General features: G+C 43.7%; 2 protein-coding genes across 2 annotated transcripts in view; both read right to left on the bottom strand.

Moving 5' to 3' along the window:
- Window positions 1-2,441, bottom strand: part of LOC131288103 (Kv channel-interacting protein 4-like) — a 52,376-nt gene extending 49,935 nt beyond the window's left edge. The window contains exons 1-2 of the mRNA XM_058317213.1: window positions 1,983-2,441; window positions 1,703-1,751 (exon numbers count right to left, since the gene is read on the bottom strand). Of these exons, the coding sequence (XP_058173196.1) occupies window positions 1,703-1,751; window positions 1,983-2,441 (508 nt within the window). The remainder of the gene's footprint in view (window positions 1-1,702; window positions 1,752-1,982) is intronic.
- Window positions 2,442-9,243: 6,802 nt separating this feature from the next.
- LOC131287704 (zinc finger protein 493-like) lies at window positions 9,244-10,615 on the bottom strand. The gene is made up of 2 exons (XM_058316781.1): window positions 10,359-10,615; window positions 9,244-10,286 (listed from the first exon to the last, which is right to left on the bottom strand). Exons 1-2 carry the CDS (start codon window positions 10,607-10,609, stop codon window positions 9,278-9,280), a joined length of 1,260 nt encoding a protein of 419 aa, XP_058172764.1. The 5' UTR covers window positions 10,610-10,615; the 3' UTR covers window positions 9,244-9,277.
- Between the last annotated feature and the right edge of the window lie 4,599 nt (window positions 10,616-15,214).

The following is a 15,214-nucleotide window of genomic DNA, read 5'->3' as shown; positions in this document are numbered from 1 at the left end:
AGGAACTTCGGCACACTTGACGCCATTTGTTGTTCTTTTGTGTCTTTTATTTCTGAGTGAAAAATTGAATTCAAATAAATTTATGATAAACTGTATCCTCTTGTCTTTGATATTTAATTTATTCTCCTTCACTGAACAACCTTGCAACAAAATGAATCGTCCTATTGGCAATCGCTGGTAGATTAGGAAGTAGATTGATCGTCCGTTTAACTACTTGAAAACTTGATATATTTGTACCACCAGCCACCTTCATGACACTTATAATTGGTGAATTTTTCATCACATACTTAACTACTGCCCACGGCCTGGTCACGGCATTCGGAAAGTGTCGTGCTTAAAAACTCATAACCTCGCGTACCACGTAGAGCTGAAGAAAACCTGTTAATTGCTCAATCGTCCTAACACGACACGTTTGTCAACAGCATATTAGCTCAACAGCATAGTTCACCCTCCTGTCCCTTCAGCTCTAAATGGTGGCCATTTATTTGTACCTATTTTTCTCCTACTTATTTTGTTTTTCTACCCAAAGATAAAGGCGCACGCAGCATGACACAAATCGGGTTTCGAAACATATACAGTGGCTCGTCATGTCGCTGCCTCATTAGAAGAATAGGTACAACGCAAAAACGAAAAAAAAAACAATCCTGTAGCATGAAACTCGTCCAATCTGGTTAAACATACCACATCCAAGCGGTAAATGAAAACGACTGGTGGTGACAACGAAAATATATTACTTCACGTCCCCTCCCCCATACAAGTGCCGAAGATTCCAACTCGAGCTCACGATTTAATGGTGGAATTTTCCTTTTTCCTCACAAATCGAGTTTACGAAATCACTGTTCTTTCTGGCCGCTAAACCGTGGGTCACTTAACATTTTATTACCAAGAAACTATTCTAAGAATTTCAACAAATTCTTCGCACCTAACTTCGAACTGTTTAATGGAAAAATAATTTTCGCTTAAATTTATCACGTCTACGCTCGACCAAAAATTCAATATAAATTATTTTCTAGTTTTAAAAGTTATTTATAGACTCGCAGCTCGTGGATAAGTAATTTGATAAAAACATATCCTTTTAGTAAAATTTACACGAATTTCGCCTTCGTTCGGTAGCTAAAATTTTAAAAACTTACAGTTTTTAATAGATCTCTTCTTGGCGTAACGACCTTGTTGGTCATGCCTGCCCGTTAAGGGCTTACGAGACTTGTTTCCCTGTTGTACGTGGAGTCAGTCCTCTCGTACAGGGGAGGGTCCGGTCTCGGTTGGGATTCGATCCCAAAATTTTTTAATAGATACTCATAGATACAATTCCATCATATTGAAACAGTCCATAATATTGAAACAGGGTGCAAAAAGCAACTAAAAAATATGCAAAAGTATAAAAATGCCACTCTACTTTCATTTCGGTAAGCATTGGAAGTGTATTTTTGCAAACAAATCGTAATGGTGACATAAGTGAAGGAATATTTTTATTGTTTCACCAATCAACTTGACACGATACGAGTAAAATGTCACTGTATACACTTCCACAACGTTTGGGGGTTAAGATTTGTAATGCTAATAATTCATTCCTACAAATTTTATGTACTCATACGAGTAAATTATCTCTAATTTAAAACAATAAATGATTCGAAAGTTCTATTATCTCGTTTAGAAGCAATTCAAGTAAACACCGGCCACTATGATATGGAATTGTACTTACACTCGTAGTTTCCTTCCTCCTGATCGCTGGCCTCCTTCTGCTCGTCCATCTTGGCTACGGTGGGGCCGCGGGAAGGGACCGCAAACAACGAGAGGGAGAGTGAGGGAAAGAGAAAGAAAGAAACACACCCAAACTGGTTGTAAACAAATCGAAGCACACCAACGAGGCACGCAGGAGGACGAGCACGTGTCGCACACTCCTCGATCGCGATGCGTGAATCCGATCCGACGCGATCCGGATCGACAACGCTTGACGTTTGATCGCTGCCGAGCGATAACGCATACTGACCGCTTCGACAGCACCGACACAGCAGACATTCGCGCAGGCAGGAGGTCGACGAGGCGGCCACGAGCGGTGGCGACGGCGGCGCAGTGACCGACGGCGACGCATCGCTATGCCGCTGCTGTTTCGACCGCCGGTGCCCTTGCTGGTGGTGTTGGCTGACCGGCGGTGTCGCTCGCCGCCAGCGGTTCCCGGGAATGGAGCGATCGTCGAGGGATGCGGATGCCGTGGCTGCGGCGGACGGGCGGCGGGTGGTTCCCACGAGCGACCCATCGTCCGCCGACGAGCTGCCGGTGGAGACGCTATCGTCCGGCTCGACCGGGATGGCCGTGAATCCGTGCGATGGCCATCGCATCAGTGCAATGTCCCCCGAGCCGGTCGTCGCCGCCGGTGGCAGCTGGTGGCCATCGGCGCCGACCGTGCTGCTACTCCGATGGCCTCGGTTTACGAGCTGCATATTCCCGCTGCCCGCTCACGCTCACTCGTTCGGACAACACAACACTCGGAGCCGTGTGTGCGTGTGTTGTCACACCATTCGGGGCACTTTTCAACCGGGTTCTGCGCAGCAGCACGGACACGAACGCACACTCTTGCGGCCGCTTTTCACGTTGAGGTAGGACCGTGACCACCTCAGATTGCTCTTCGATTAATTGACCACGCAGACACGGTTCTCGCGCAACACTGTATCACAAGATAAAAAAAAACAATCTCACACACTCACACTATCACAATGGAGATGCTCAATATGTGACCCAAAGGGCTACAATAACGAACGTGGAAACCGAGAGGCCACTATTGCGAAGCGTGATTCATCCAAACACTATCAACCTAACGGACCATCCGGATCCGGTATGCCGACACGGTCAATCATCCGGCGGTTCGGGTGTGCGGTTTGTTGTCGTTCCCTCCGCCGGGTCGCCAGCAAGGACAGAAACGCCCTCCACCCGGCCACGGCTCGCACGGCCGCGGAATTAAAACTTCGCGTCGCCCGACGAATCGGTCCGCGACGTGGTGCGTTTATAATTGGATTGCATCCAAAAATAAACATTCAAACCCCCTTACCGGACCTCGCGACCGAAGTTTAGCGTACACCGGGTCGGCCGGGGGTCGTTGGGCCGACGTGCCGGAAGGGGTTTGAGGTGAACCCCTCGTTTCAGGCCGACCGTGCTGCGATTTCAAAGCTACGAAGCAAACGTCGTGTCACGATCGGCGAGGAAGTTTAGGAAAGCGGTAGTTGAGCAATAATTTATGGACAGGTTATGACGGGAACTGCTGCAAAGCAGTGATCGGATCTCGTCTGGATCGGAACTCCGGCCGGAAGTTGTGAGCATCATCTCGCTTTGATTACCCCCAGTGGATGAATGCTATAAGCGTATCCATATTGGTTATTGGATTATGACGTGTGGCAGACCAAGCCGACCGAGATTGGACACGGGTTTAATTGAATATACGTTCGCGTGTGCTCTTTCACATCACAACGAATTTAGCATACGGATTGCAAAGTAAACAAACAAATGTAGCTTGAAAATAGATTTTGTCAATTAAAACAAACGCAGGATAAAAATTAGACAAGTTATATTTTATTCAATAATCACCTACCAAGTGATCAATAATCGAAAACATGAGTACTTTAATGATATTTAACACAAAAAATAAGGAAAGCTCGAACAAAAAATAATCGTTTGATCAGACACAAGAAAATTTTGTCATAATAGAAATATGATTGTCCATCAAATATATATATATATTTTTTAAGATGGTCCTTAAAACTGGCCTTTACGTGAAACCTCATAAACTAAGCTGTGAGCTTAACAAAATTGTAAGGCTTCATTAATTGAAACCTTATAAACAAAGTTGTTAGGCCAACAAAATTGCAAGGCTTCTTTAATTCAATATTCAAGTACATCATTTTTATCTGTGAGTCGATCATTTATTTTTGTTTCGTAAGGTCTGGAAGCCTTTAGACTGGTTGGAAATTTCGATTTGGTCGTTTGGAGTTTGTGGCGAGTTTTGTTAAAAACTATTTTTTTCATTTACATTGAATCGATCTGTTTTGATATAACTTAGCAAAACAATTTAGAGTCAACAGAGAAAATCAACGTTGTAAGCAAATTGTAGGTTTAACGGCATGGTCATGATGAGGCATTATTTCCAACACACTCAAAGGATCCATGGGTAAAGTTTTATTTCATCAATTTATTAACAAATCAATTTACCCTACCTTTAGCAATAATAATTGTACATTTAAAAAGTTGTGTAATACACAGAAAATTTTTTTTTTTTTAAAGAAAGTTTTCAGTAAAATTAGATGAAAAAATAAATCACAGTACATGTTAAATATTCTTGAACAATCTAGAGTCTGAAATCTCCCCCAAGCAAACGATCGAGCCATCTGTGTGCAACCGTTCAGATGAAGCTTGCGCGCATAGCTCCTGCGAACGATTAATCAGTCCATAATTCGCAAACACACTTTTGCACATCCGCTCGGAATTGGCACAATGTTTGGCGAATCGTATTTTTAACTACTCTCAACCTAGCCCCTCCACTCCCTGGCGGTGAACCCATCGAAAGCATCCATCGCAAAACCTTGCTAAATCTTCTTCAGCCCTGCCAAGTTTGCACGCGGCCATTCGCGCTGCCATCGAGCTTCTACAAATCAATTTATCCACTGACACTGACACTTCTCTAAACAACGTGCTCCACTGTGGACGTCGTGCGGGTTGGCATGGTGCTTAGCCAAACATCCGACACTGTCCGGGACCGGAGCATGCCGCTGGTTTGTTGGCCAAACCCCGACGTCGCAAATGCTACGGAGGAAAGTGGCAAGTTGAAGCACACTTCCACCGCATTCCCATTGCCTTCGGTAAACTTCCATTCCGGGGGCCTGACGGTGGTGATACATTTTTCGCAAAAGCAAACAACGACCCGCCAAGCCCCAAAGAAAAACAGCAACAAAAAAACACACACATTCTCCCTCCGGCATCGCCCCAGCGATGAGCGGCTATTAGTGGCCAAAGTGTCCGATGGAGCAGCGGGCGGGCCTACGACCGGAGTAATTAATGAGCCTGACAAATCTTGTGACTTTGCCAAGCAATCTGCGTCTCATCTCGACAGATGACGACGGCCAGTCGGAGGCGGGGTGGGGCGCGTTGTGGATGCCGGGGAAGCCGCATATTTTCCCGCTGCGAAACGGATCCAGCAAATGGAGACGTAACGCTTCGATCGTTAACCCGTCCGAGGAGGAAACGATGGTGCAATATTGAACGGTTGACATGACTTCTATCGCGGGTTTTTCGTTCGCCAATTGATGTCGGCCGCGATCGGAAGCACCGCATTCCGTTTCGGTCCAAGGTAGGCTTCAATGTCATCGACCGGTGGACGACCCAAAAATGGTTGATGGATACGATCAATTTGCTAAACAAATTTTTTAATGGGTGTATTAATTGGCGATCGTTACATTTAATAAGGGAAACGGGGGAGAATTTCAAACAGGTTTGTTACATGTCTTGTTGCAAATTAAATGAAGTCGTTGATAGGGTACATCAATTTTTATTACTGAAAATATTTTTCTATTCACGATCCGCTGAAGATGTAAGGTAACGGAGAAAGACGTTTAAAACATATGTAAACTACAAACGTGATCATTCAATGCCATGATGGAGGTGAACATATTTTTCTATCTTCAATTTCTATCCAACTTATCGAAGCTTCAGAAATATATTCATGTATCATTTAAGTTAAAAAACCTAGACTCAATTTGTCTATTAAATTATACAATGCAAACAATGTGATCGAAGGTGGGTTTAAGAAACAAAGATCAGTTTTATTTACACTTCGCTGATAAATAAACCGAGAAGTTACAACTGTGTCGACGAATTTAGAACACAAAAAAACACACGGACACACCAGATAGAATCATCAATGGCAATGAGAATTCATCAATGGCACTACCGAGACAACCCACAAGGTTACACAGCAAATCATCACCGTTGTCTGGCAGCGCCATTTCCGGAATGACGGGCGTGCGTTGGCCTACCAATATCTTGGAAAAAAGCAAACATAAACGTAAACCAACGCTCAAGTGTCTGCTCGACATCGTGGAGTAACAATCCTCCAAACCTATTTAGAAAAATCCCACAAAATCCTTCGAACCCTGCGCGTTGTTTCGGGCGGAGGTTCGGTGAAAATCATCATCACGGTCACGGCCAGCGTCAGAACCATTTTCTACGGTCGATCTCACCGCTAATGGTCGCGGAGACTCAAAGCGACGTCGGCATTGACGTCCATCCACGTCCCAACGAACACTTTGCTGGCACTCTTAGCAAAGGTACGGAGGTTGGGGACGGAGATCGGTTGCATTCCCGAGCTCCCGTGACGATCCGTGGTCCCTGCCCTCCCGCTTTCGGTTCCCACTATTAATTTTCGGGACGTCTATAAATAAAATACCTGTTTGTGTCTATAGAAAAGCACTGGACTAATTTTGATGCAAACAATCCTCACATTGTGGGTCATCTGAGCGGAAAATCTCGGTGAATCAGCTGCCATATCACTTTTACGATTGAACAACTGTTCCGACTTTCCGTACCATGTTTCCGGCAGTCTGAGCGTAATGAAAACTCTCGGATGCAAAATAATAAACATATTTAAAAAAGTTTATATTCTGCACAGATCCAAATAACAGGTGTAATCGTCGTGATATGGGGGTCACAGTCACACGACATGCTGTTCCATCCTCCTTCGTAGAGCATTCAAACAAGTTCTCATTTTTAAAACCATCCATTTGCATTCTTTAATCTTGCGTTGCTTTCGTTCGGGAAAACAATCTAGCCTCAACCCACCATAAACCTCCAACACAGCACCGTGTCGCTTTTCCCTTCGAGCGGAAACAATTGGCGGTATTCCGGGAGGGCTGTCCTTGACGGGATGGCAAGCAAAACCGGGAGTGATTAAAATCGAGGGGCACGATCGAGAAGAATCCTTCCCTAGCCCAGGTGGTCCGGTCTCGACTAACTCGCACACACGACGGACGAAACTGTTTACGAGGACCAGGCGGCCGGTCAACAACGATCGGATTTAGAAATTTAAAATTTACACAAAAAATCCAATACGCTATAAATATATCAACTAACATCTCGTGTGCCTACTCCGTTGTCTTTGCCCCAAACCCCCAGGACCAACGATCTCTGTTCGATCCCACGCTTGCACTTAGAGGCCGGTTCGGAGCAAGCGGCACTATGGCCTCATTTCGACCTTGATCGAACGATGTGTCCGTTTTGAGCATTTGGTGCGAATCGGGCAAAAATCTCGTTCTGTTGCTTGAATTGATTCCCTTCTAGTGATACGATCAAATTCGATCGGTTCATTTCAGGCACGCCTGACAGCACGTTCGAATCGTGATCATTGACTCGCCCACATGGCAGACGGTTTCAAGACTTCATGAATTATGATTACAGGTTGGTTGCCTCATAGCGGTGCTATTTTGGTTCCCGTGAATATTGGTGCCTGGAAGGTTTACTTCAAATGGCTTGTAGTAGAATAGTCGGGGACGTCAAGATCGGGAAGCATTTTGAAAAACAATATCTAAAACGAACAAACAACGGACTATTCGCACTTGCTACTAACACTAGAAATGCACACACACTCTCAATCGCAAGGCCGTAGTGGTTTGCTCAGGTGAATTACGCCTATGCCCACGCCTGCATTGAAAACCGAACACGCAGCAGCAGAAATCTCGTTCCACCACTTGTGAAACTGCGTGCCAACCGTAAAGCACGTGCACGAAAACGGTGCCGATTGACGGTTTCCGACCGGACTCACCGGAACAAACACTGCCGCGACGAAGGAAAAACAACAAACAGGCCGCGGCCACACGAGGACCGATCGCGAACGACGAGGTTTCGGGATGGCTGAGAAGCGTCTAGCGCCAATCGGCTGGCAATCCAACCCAAACGCTACCAAATCCCGACCAGCACTGACTCGGACCGGTGTCCGGTCCAGCTGATGGTGCCTGCGCCGGCACCGTACGACAGTGCGCAGACAGCCGACCGACGCCGTGCACGGGAACCGACACGGCGAGTGTCCGCAGCGGCACGCAACACCACGAGCTCATCCATCTTCCGAGATCGACGCCCCTGCGTACGCGCGACCGGTACGAGCACATGCGGTGCGCAAAACCCGTAAATACGGCTATTTACTCCTTCCCGCGCGCCGTAATGAGCTAAATTTGTAAGACTCTCGGCTCCGGCCTGGCATGACACGGTGCGGATACCGTGGGGCCCCAAACTCTCCCCGTTTAATTTAGGAGCTCTCTCTTCATGTTTGGGCGAGATTTGTAAAGGGCGGTAAGAAAATCTAAGCGATTTGTAAAACATTTTCTATTATTTGTTGTTATACTAATAATTAGCCTAGAATGTATCATTGTTTATTGATATTTTTTATATTTACTTTGTTTTAGTCGTTCATACTTCAAACGTTGAGTGATTTATGAGCGATGATTTACATGATTCAACAAATTCCAGTAACTTTCCCAGCAAGATGTAAGAAATGTTTTGGTGAATGGTGTGAATGGTGTGAATAGTTTTCAGAATTAAAACATTTTAGCTCACTGATTTTTGGTAAAAGGGGGGTGATTTCTCAGGTCTTCTAAACACATTATAACCGATTTTCAACACAATAAAGGGGGTTTGCTGGCCATTAAAGTAGATATGAAAAATACGATGGCAAATGATTCATTTTTGTTATTCATTATTGCTTATGCTAAAATATGATTAAAAACACAAATGACAAACATTTTTTACAGTTTTCAGAGAGTTTGATAAGTGTACAAAACACTACGATCACATAAGTTTAAAATAAAAATTTATTTCATGAAGACCGAGGGTGTTATAAATATTGATTCAATCTATATAAAATTGTATAAGACTATTCTTCTCCTTCTTCTTCTTCTTTGGGTAACGTAACGTCGTTGGTCATGCCTACCCGTTAAGGGCTTACGAAACTTTTACTCTATGTGTACGTGGATAGTCAGTCCTCTCGTACAGGGTCCGCTCTCTGTTGGGATTCGAAACCACGCCATCGAGGTATTAAGCCTCGGAGCTCATGGGCCAATTTTCTAACCGGCGCTACCGCTCGGCTGTCGCGGACAGACTGATTGTACATATTGTGAAAACCACCTCTTTACTACCACAATCGAGGCTACAATAGACACTCGAAGGGCAGTGTCGCAGTTTTTTGTACTAAAGGCACAAATCTGTTTGGAATGGAAGTATAAAGTTTATATTTAATTGTTTGAAATTACTCCGAATAACTTAAAGCAGATTCAGCTACAGTTTTGCCCATGGTACCGTCGCAAACCCTGCCATGAACTTTCTCGATGTGCAATTTTAATGGAAAGTTCCGTTTATAAACTTTACCACAATAGTCGCACATGAAAGGAACAATATTTTTATGGCTCAAATGGTGCACCTTTCGAGTATTGTAGGTGTTAAAAGTGGCATCACAATACATACACGCCAGCCATGGCCCATTCTCATGTGTACGCTGGTGACTTCGCAGATTGTTTCGGGATTTAAACCTTGAGTCACAGCGATCGCAACTGAACGGCCGCTCGTCGAGATGTAACGCTTGGTGGGAGAGCAAGTCATTCTGGCGGTGAAACATTTTCAAGCAGGTTTGGCACTGGTACTGCTTTTCGCAGTGGATCTTACGATGCGACAATAGGGTGCTGCTGGTAAAGAAGGTCATATCACACAAGTCGCACGAGTAGGACCGTATGTCCGAGTGCTTACTTTTTTTGTGGTTATACAGTGCGCTACGACTAACGAAGCGGGCTTCGCAGCCAGATTCGGTGCACTGGTAATTTCGACCTCGAAATGGCATGCTGCGATGTCGCTCAAGTAACAGTATCGTTGAGTAGCGCTTAAAACAAACGCCACACTCATACGGGCGTACGTTACTATTAATCCGATCTTTGGCGTGTACATCCTGTGAATGGTGAGACAACTCCTTCTCGGTTTTAAATCGTATACTCGGGCAGCCGCAGCATCGTATTTTCGAATCTTCTATATCATCCTGCTCAGGTACAGTATCTGAAGCTAGTAGCAAATGTTCTGCTTCCTCCAAGTACTCGATGCGATGTTCATCGTCGTATTCTTCATGTTTATCTTCCTCGTGTGTACTGCTTTCTCCAACATTGTAATTCGATGCTATTTCTTCTACCGGCGTTGAGTCATCGCTGTCCGTTCCATCATTCGTATTTCCTATGTAGATTTGTAAATCCAAAGATTCACTTCGCTGCTCACAACTAAAAGTAAAATTCCCAAAATAGTTATTATTTTATATCATACGCTCTGTAGACTGGTTTTCCACTACTCACTCGAATGTAGGTGATTTGTCGTTTGTTCGAAGATACACGTTAGATTCAAGCATTTGTTTGCGCAGTGCATGGAACTGCAGAAGCCCTTTGCAGCATACATCACAAATGTACCTCGGCAAACCGTCCTCGCGATCCACGACCAAACCTGTACAACATTCGTACGTATCTTTCACAGGAATTTCACCGAATTTGGCGAAAAGTAAATGGTACGCATTCGCTTCTTCCGTTAAGCATCCACGACAAACACTCATTTTAATATTTTGTATTTCTTTGCGGTTCTTCTTCTTCTTCAATTCGGCGAGGATTTACTCCAGTACGGCTATTGAATCCAGCTTCCTGGGCCTTCGCAAGCTAACCTGGAGACATAGACCTCTTTAGGTTAAGGACTGGCAACTAAAGGCCATATGTCCTGATTTTCTGTGGTTTTCGATTTTCTGTAGGCGTCGCCTTTTGACTGCCACCATGCGGCCAGGAGCACTGCTAGCCAACCACGCTAGTGCGCAGTCAAAATGCGGCTGTTCACCCGCCGTAACGAAAGGAATATTTCCTTCCGTTTGTCAGATCGCACGAAACTCGTGATCCGCTTGATTACTCAAACAGCACGAGATGTGCGTCGGCTAGGATTTCTCTGACTTGAGCTCCAGCTCGGCGACACCACGCGGCCGTGCCTAAGATAACCTTACTTTTCAGCTAACCCTTTTCAGGAACCTCGTGCACTGCTAACCATCCGCTCTGATGCGACGCCGAACTGGAACTGTTCTTTGCGGTTCTCTGTTTTGAAATGAATGCTGGTCCAAGATCCCTCTGACAGCAAAACATCCGTCACGTCAAGTTTATACTACATGCTTAGGGTTTGCTAGCTCCGTATCGTTTATCATATTCCGAGTAAATGGTCACATTTCTTTCGATAATTAGTCATAGAAATATAGTTCTTTTACTAAGACTCATTCTACTATATTTCATCGAAAATTTTGCAATTCAAGCATCACAGTTCTTAACCGTTCCGGACCTCCTAGGCGAGTTTCGTTCAAAAATTCAGCCCTTAACAGCGTGTCATGAAGAGAATCACTTTGAAGAAGATAGAGCAACATGATTACACTGGTATCGTAACAAATGTTTTTGGCCAGCAGTCGATCATGATACAACTTCAGTAACATCACGTTTGCACGATAAAACAAATCATTTTTTAACGCCTCTTGGTAACTTTTTAATGATTTCGTGGTGTTGAACAATTTCCTAAGCACCAGAATCTGTTTGCTTATTATTTCTTCATCGGGAGAATTGGCGATTCTTTCTTGAAACTCGTCGACATCTTGTTTAAAATTCGGTCCATTTATCAAACTGGAAAGCGTAATGATGTCGGAAACGTTAATAGATTTGGCTTTTCCAGCAATAGATTCGCAACTGTGCGGCTCGTCAAATCTGTGCAAATCATCTGTGTGAATGATACTCGCTTTAAAATCATTAAATGCATTGTTCGTTGAGATAAACGGAATAGATTTGTGTACATTCACTAGCATTGCTTTGAAAGCCTCTTTGGAGTAGTGCATTCGGTAAAATTCTTGCATTATACCGAGGCATCCCGCACCATCTCTGGCCAACAATATTCGATTGGACATCATTTTCACCGGATCATCCGAAGCGAGTTTTTCGTAAAACTCCCATTTTCTTACACCATTTTGCGTTGCACTCCAGTTCACTTTGAGCAACTCCTCCAGCGTCTCGTAGTTGTGTACAATCGTGCGACAGATATGGATGGCGGTTTTCAGAACATGTGCCAAGAAAAGTATTTTCTCCACTTCTTTCGTCACTAGGGGTTGCATTAACTTTTCCACTATGGCATCAATATCGGCGGCTAGGAAAACGGTATCTTCGAAGTTATAAGTGCTCAAATTTTCCACTAGATAGATGGATTCTAGGTCCATGTTGTTTGTAAACAAACGTGTGTATTCACATATGTAACAAAGTTCCTGATAGTGGTGGACAGATCGACCCAAACCTGCGGGTCGGAGCTATCCGTAAGTGACGCGGAGCGATTCGGATCGTTTTCCCTATTCCAACAACCTCACCCAGAATCAACGATCCGAACTAGCCAAGGCAGCAATCACCGGACGACCCCAACACCTTGCACCTACGGATTAAACTCGATTCTCATAGGGACGAACTTTATTCAGAACCGAACTAGAGTTGGAACGCCATGAGAAGAGTCGTGTAACTCATCACTTGTCCCTGGACGTTATGTACAGTCCAAGGTTACTCCCAAGGTTGGTTTACGTGGAGCGATTTGACAGGTAAACATTGCGCCATCTTGGAATTTATGATACCCAAAACAAACATTCGTAATAAACGTTTGAACTCAATTCTGTAACAAAAAACAGCTAAACCAGGATGTAAAACACATTTATACTGATCGACTGCTACCAACCATGTGATTCCTGTATCAGAAAAACTATTTTATTGGAACTTTAAGGCAAACACCTATCTGTGCATCTACAACACCCGGCAATTCTAACCTCAAAATTGTGTGTTTTTGGTTATCGGTACCAACAAGGTAAAGAGACATGAAAAGCTGTGTGACCCAACCTCTAGTTCTAATAATCTTGGTACAGTCTGAATTCAATCCCGTTTTCTTCAAGGTGTATGTAAAAAAAGGCGATTTCCTTCAAAAAAATAATGTTATTGGCTGTGGGAAAGTTGTCCTGCTTAGTTTAAGAAAATATCCATGAAAATTCAAGCTGCCATATAAATAAAAACTAGGATATTGAAAAAGGAGATAGCATGTTTCTTCACATTTCTCAGAAACTATTAGATATTGGAATAAAAATGAAACTCCTGCTATGATATGATAAATGTACTTGGGGGGTAGGACATCCTATTCTTACATTTACAAACTTGAGAGCTATATCACCAAATAGAGAGCCCACCACTACGTAGACGTTATCCGAATCTGTTGTAACGTAAGTAACGCTTTCGCAATGTAAACAGTTTCGATTCAAATATTTTACCCGCTTTATTGAATATGCTATTCGGCCATCAAGTAAATATATGCCGTGAAAAGTTATTACCACACCACTGGATCACATAATGAAGATTCCGAAACAATGTCGTTTGTGTTGGGGCGATGGTGGCATTGAATAATTTTTCATTTTCGATGAAAATTACGGTAGTACAATTGTAAAGTTGATCTTTGATTGCGTCGGTATTAAGGTAAGGCACTATTTTCTAAAAGTACACACATTTCTATAAATCTAATGTGAAACTTCACACCTCTTAGATCAGGAACAATGATGGACTCACTCAGAACATTTGTAGCCAATGTTGCAATGAACTGGCCGATATCGATGGAATACGGAAAAGATATTTCGAATCTGATAAAATTCTTCGTTGCCGACGTCTTTGTGGAATCGATCGAGGAAAGCAATCGAAAGCAATCGGTTCTAAAAGAGGATTTGCATACAGATAAACAAGATAGATGCAAAAAAATGGGTTCCAATTGAAACAAACGTGGTCATAATGTGGTGTACGATATCGATTGATGATTCTATTGATTCATTCCCCTCAACGCGTGATCTAAGTTTATTTATTGCGGCTGCCCTTTCAGACAATTCAAAAGTAGCTAACAACTGGTCAGTAATCGAGACGAAAAGTACGGAAAGTAACGTATAGCGGACAGGTCAATCCGTCCGTTTGAGCACAATACCGGCTATGAGAGATTTTCAACCGCAACACTACTCGAACGTCACCAAAAAATTTCTAACCGGAAGCGGTCAGACATCTGCAAAATTTGTGATCTAGGATGCTTCCCAAACCGCGGTCTCAGACTCCACGAGAAGTCGTGCGGTATCGCGGATAAAATCTATTGCAGCGAGGAATTTGGCAAACCGTTTCGTCAAATGCTCACTCTCAAATACCACCCGGTGTGCGGGAAAGTGTTCAAGAAACAGTTAGAAGTATCGATCCACGTGGTAACATATATCTCGGAGCAGCGGTTCCCATGTGGCCACTGCCTGGCACGGTTCAAGCGAAAGCTGGCACTCAAAATTCATCAACTTCCGCACGCCAATCCGCGGTCGTACAATAGTGACCTATACGAGGAAAGGTTAAACATGTTTTCCGCCAAGAAGATCCACCGCCAAATGGTGCATGGTTGAATCAGTTCCAATCGACCAGTGCGGGAGCAGCTTTGGCCGTAGACCTCGCCTAAAGCAACACATGAACAAAGCACATGGTGTAGAATTGAAGGAATCTATACAATACACGAGGACTGACTGTGCACGTACGTGATGCAAAAAGTAATCTAGGAACCTTAGGGAGCGAACCTTTAAAAAGCAGACAGAAGATGAAATAGAACAAACAAAACCCAAAACGATTCCATATTCGATTTCACCTTATGTTCAGATCATTTTGAGTGTGATAATTTTATCCCTAAATAGAAATCGGCTACCTTAGATTTTTTGCATGCTTACATGATTCGCCATTGGCATTCTTCCGTAAATAGATCTATTGCGTCTTCAAGATTAGGGTTTAAAAGGAACGAATATAAAGGAAAACTTTTCACCAATGTGGTATGAAATACAAAAGACACACACCTTTACCAACCGCCCTCATCATCTCGAACGGTGGACTTCGTTTTAAATTCACCCTTGTTATCCATTCGCCGAATATCATTAACCAATTACCTAATCGATAACATTTACATGCTCGATAGGCTGTTTACGGTTTAAATTGTTTATGTAATATCCGTTAACACTGCGATAGGAATCGTGTGGAAATAAATGATACCTTTTTCTATACATAAATGGCAACAGGCCACTGTGACATATAGCCAGATTCTTGGTCTTTTAGTTCGACTGCGG

Source organism: Anopheles ziemanni, chromosome 3 (assembly GCF_943734765.1).
Source record: "Anopheles ziemanni chromosome 3, idAnoZiCoDA_A2_x.2, whole genome shotgun sequence".
NCBI lineage: Eukaryota > Metazoa > Arthropoda > Insecta > Diptera > Culicidae > Anopheles > Anopheles ziemanni.
Note: the sequence above shows the minus strand (reverse complement) of the source record. Positions and strands in the feature narration are given on the sequence as shown.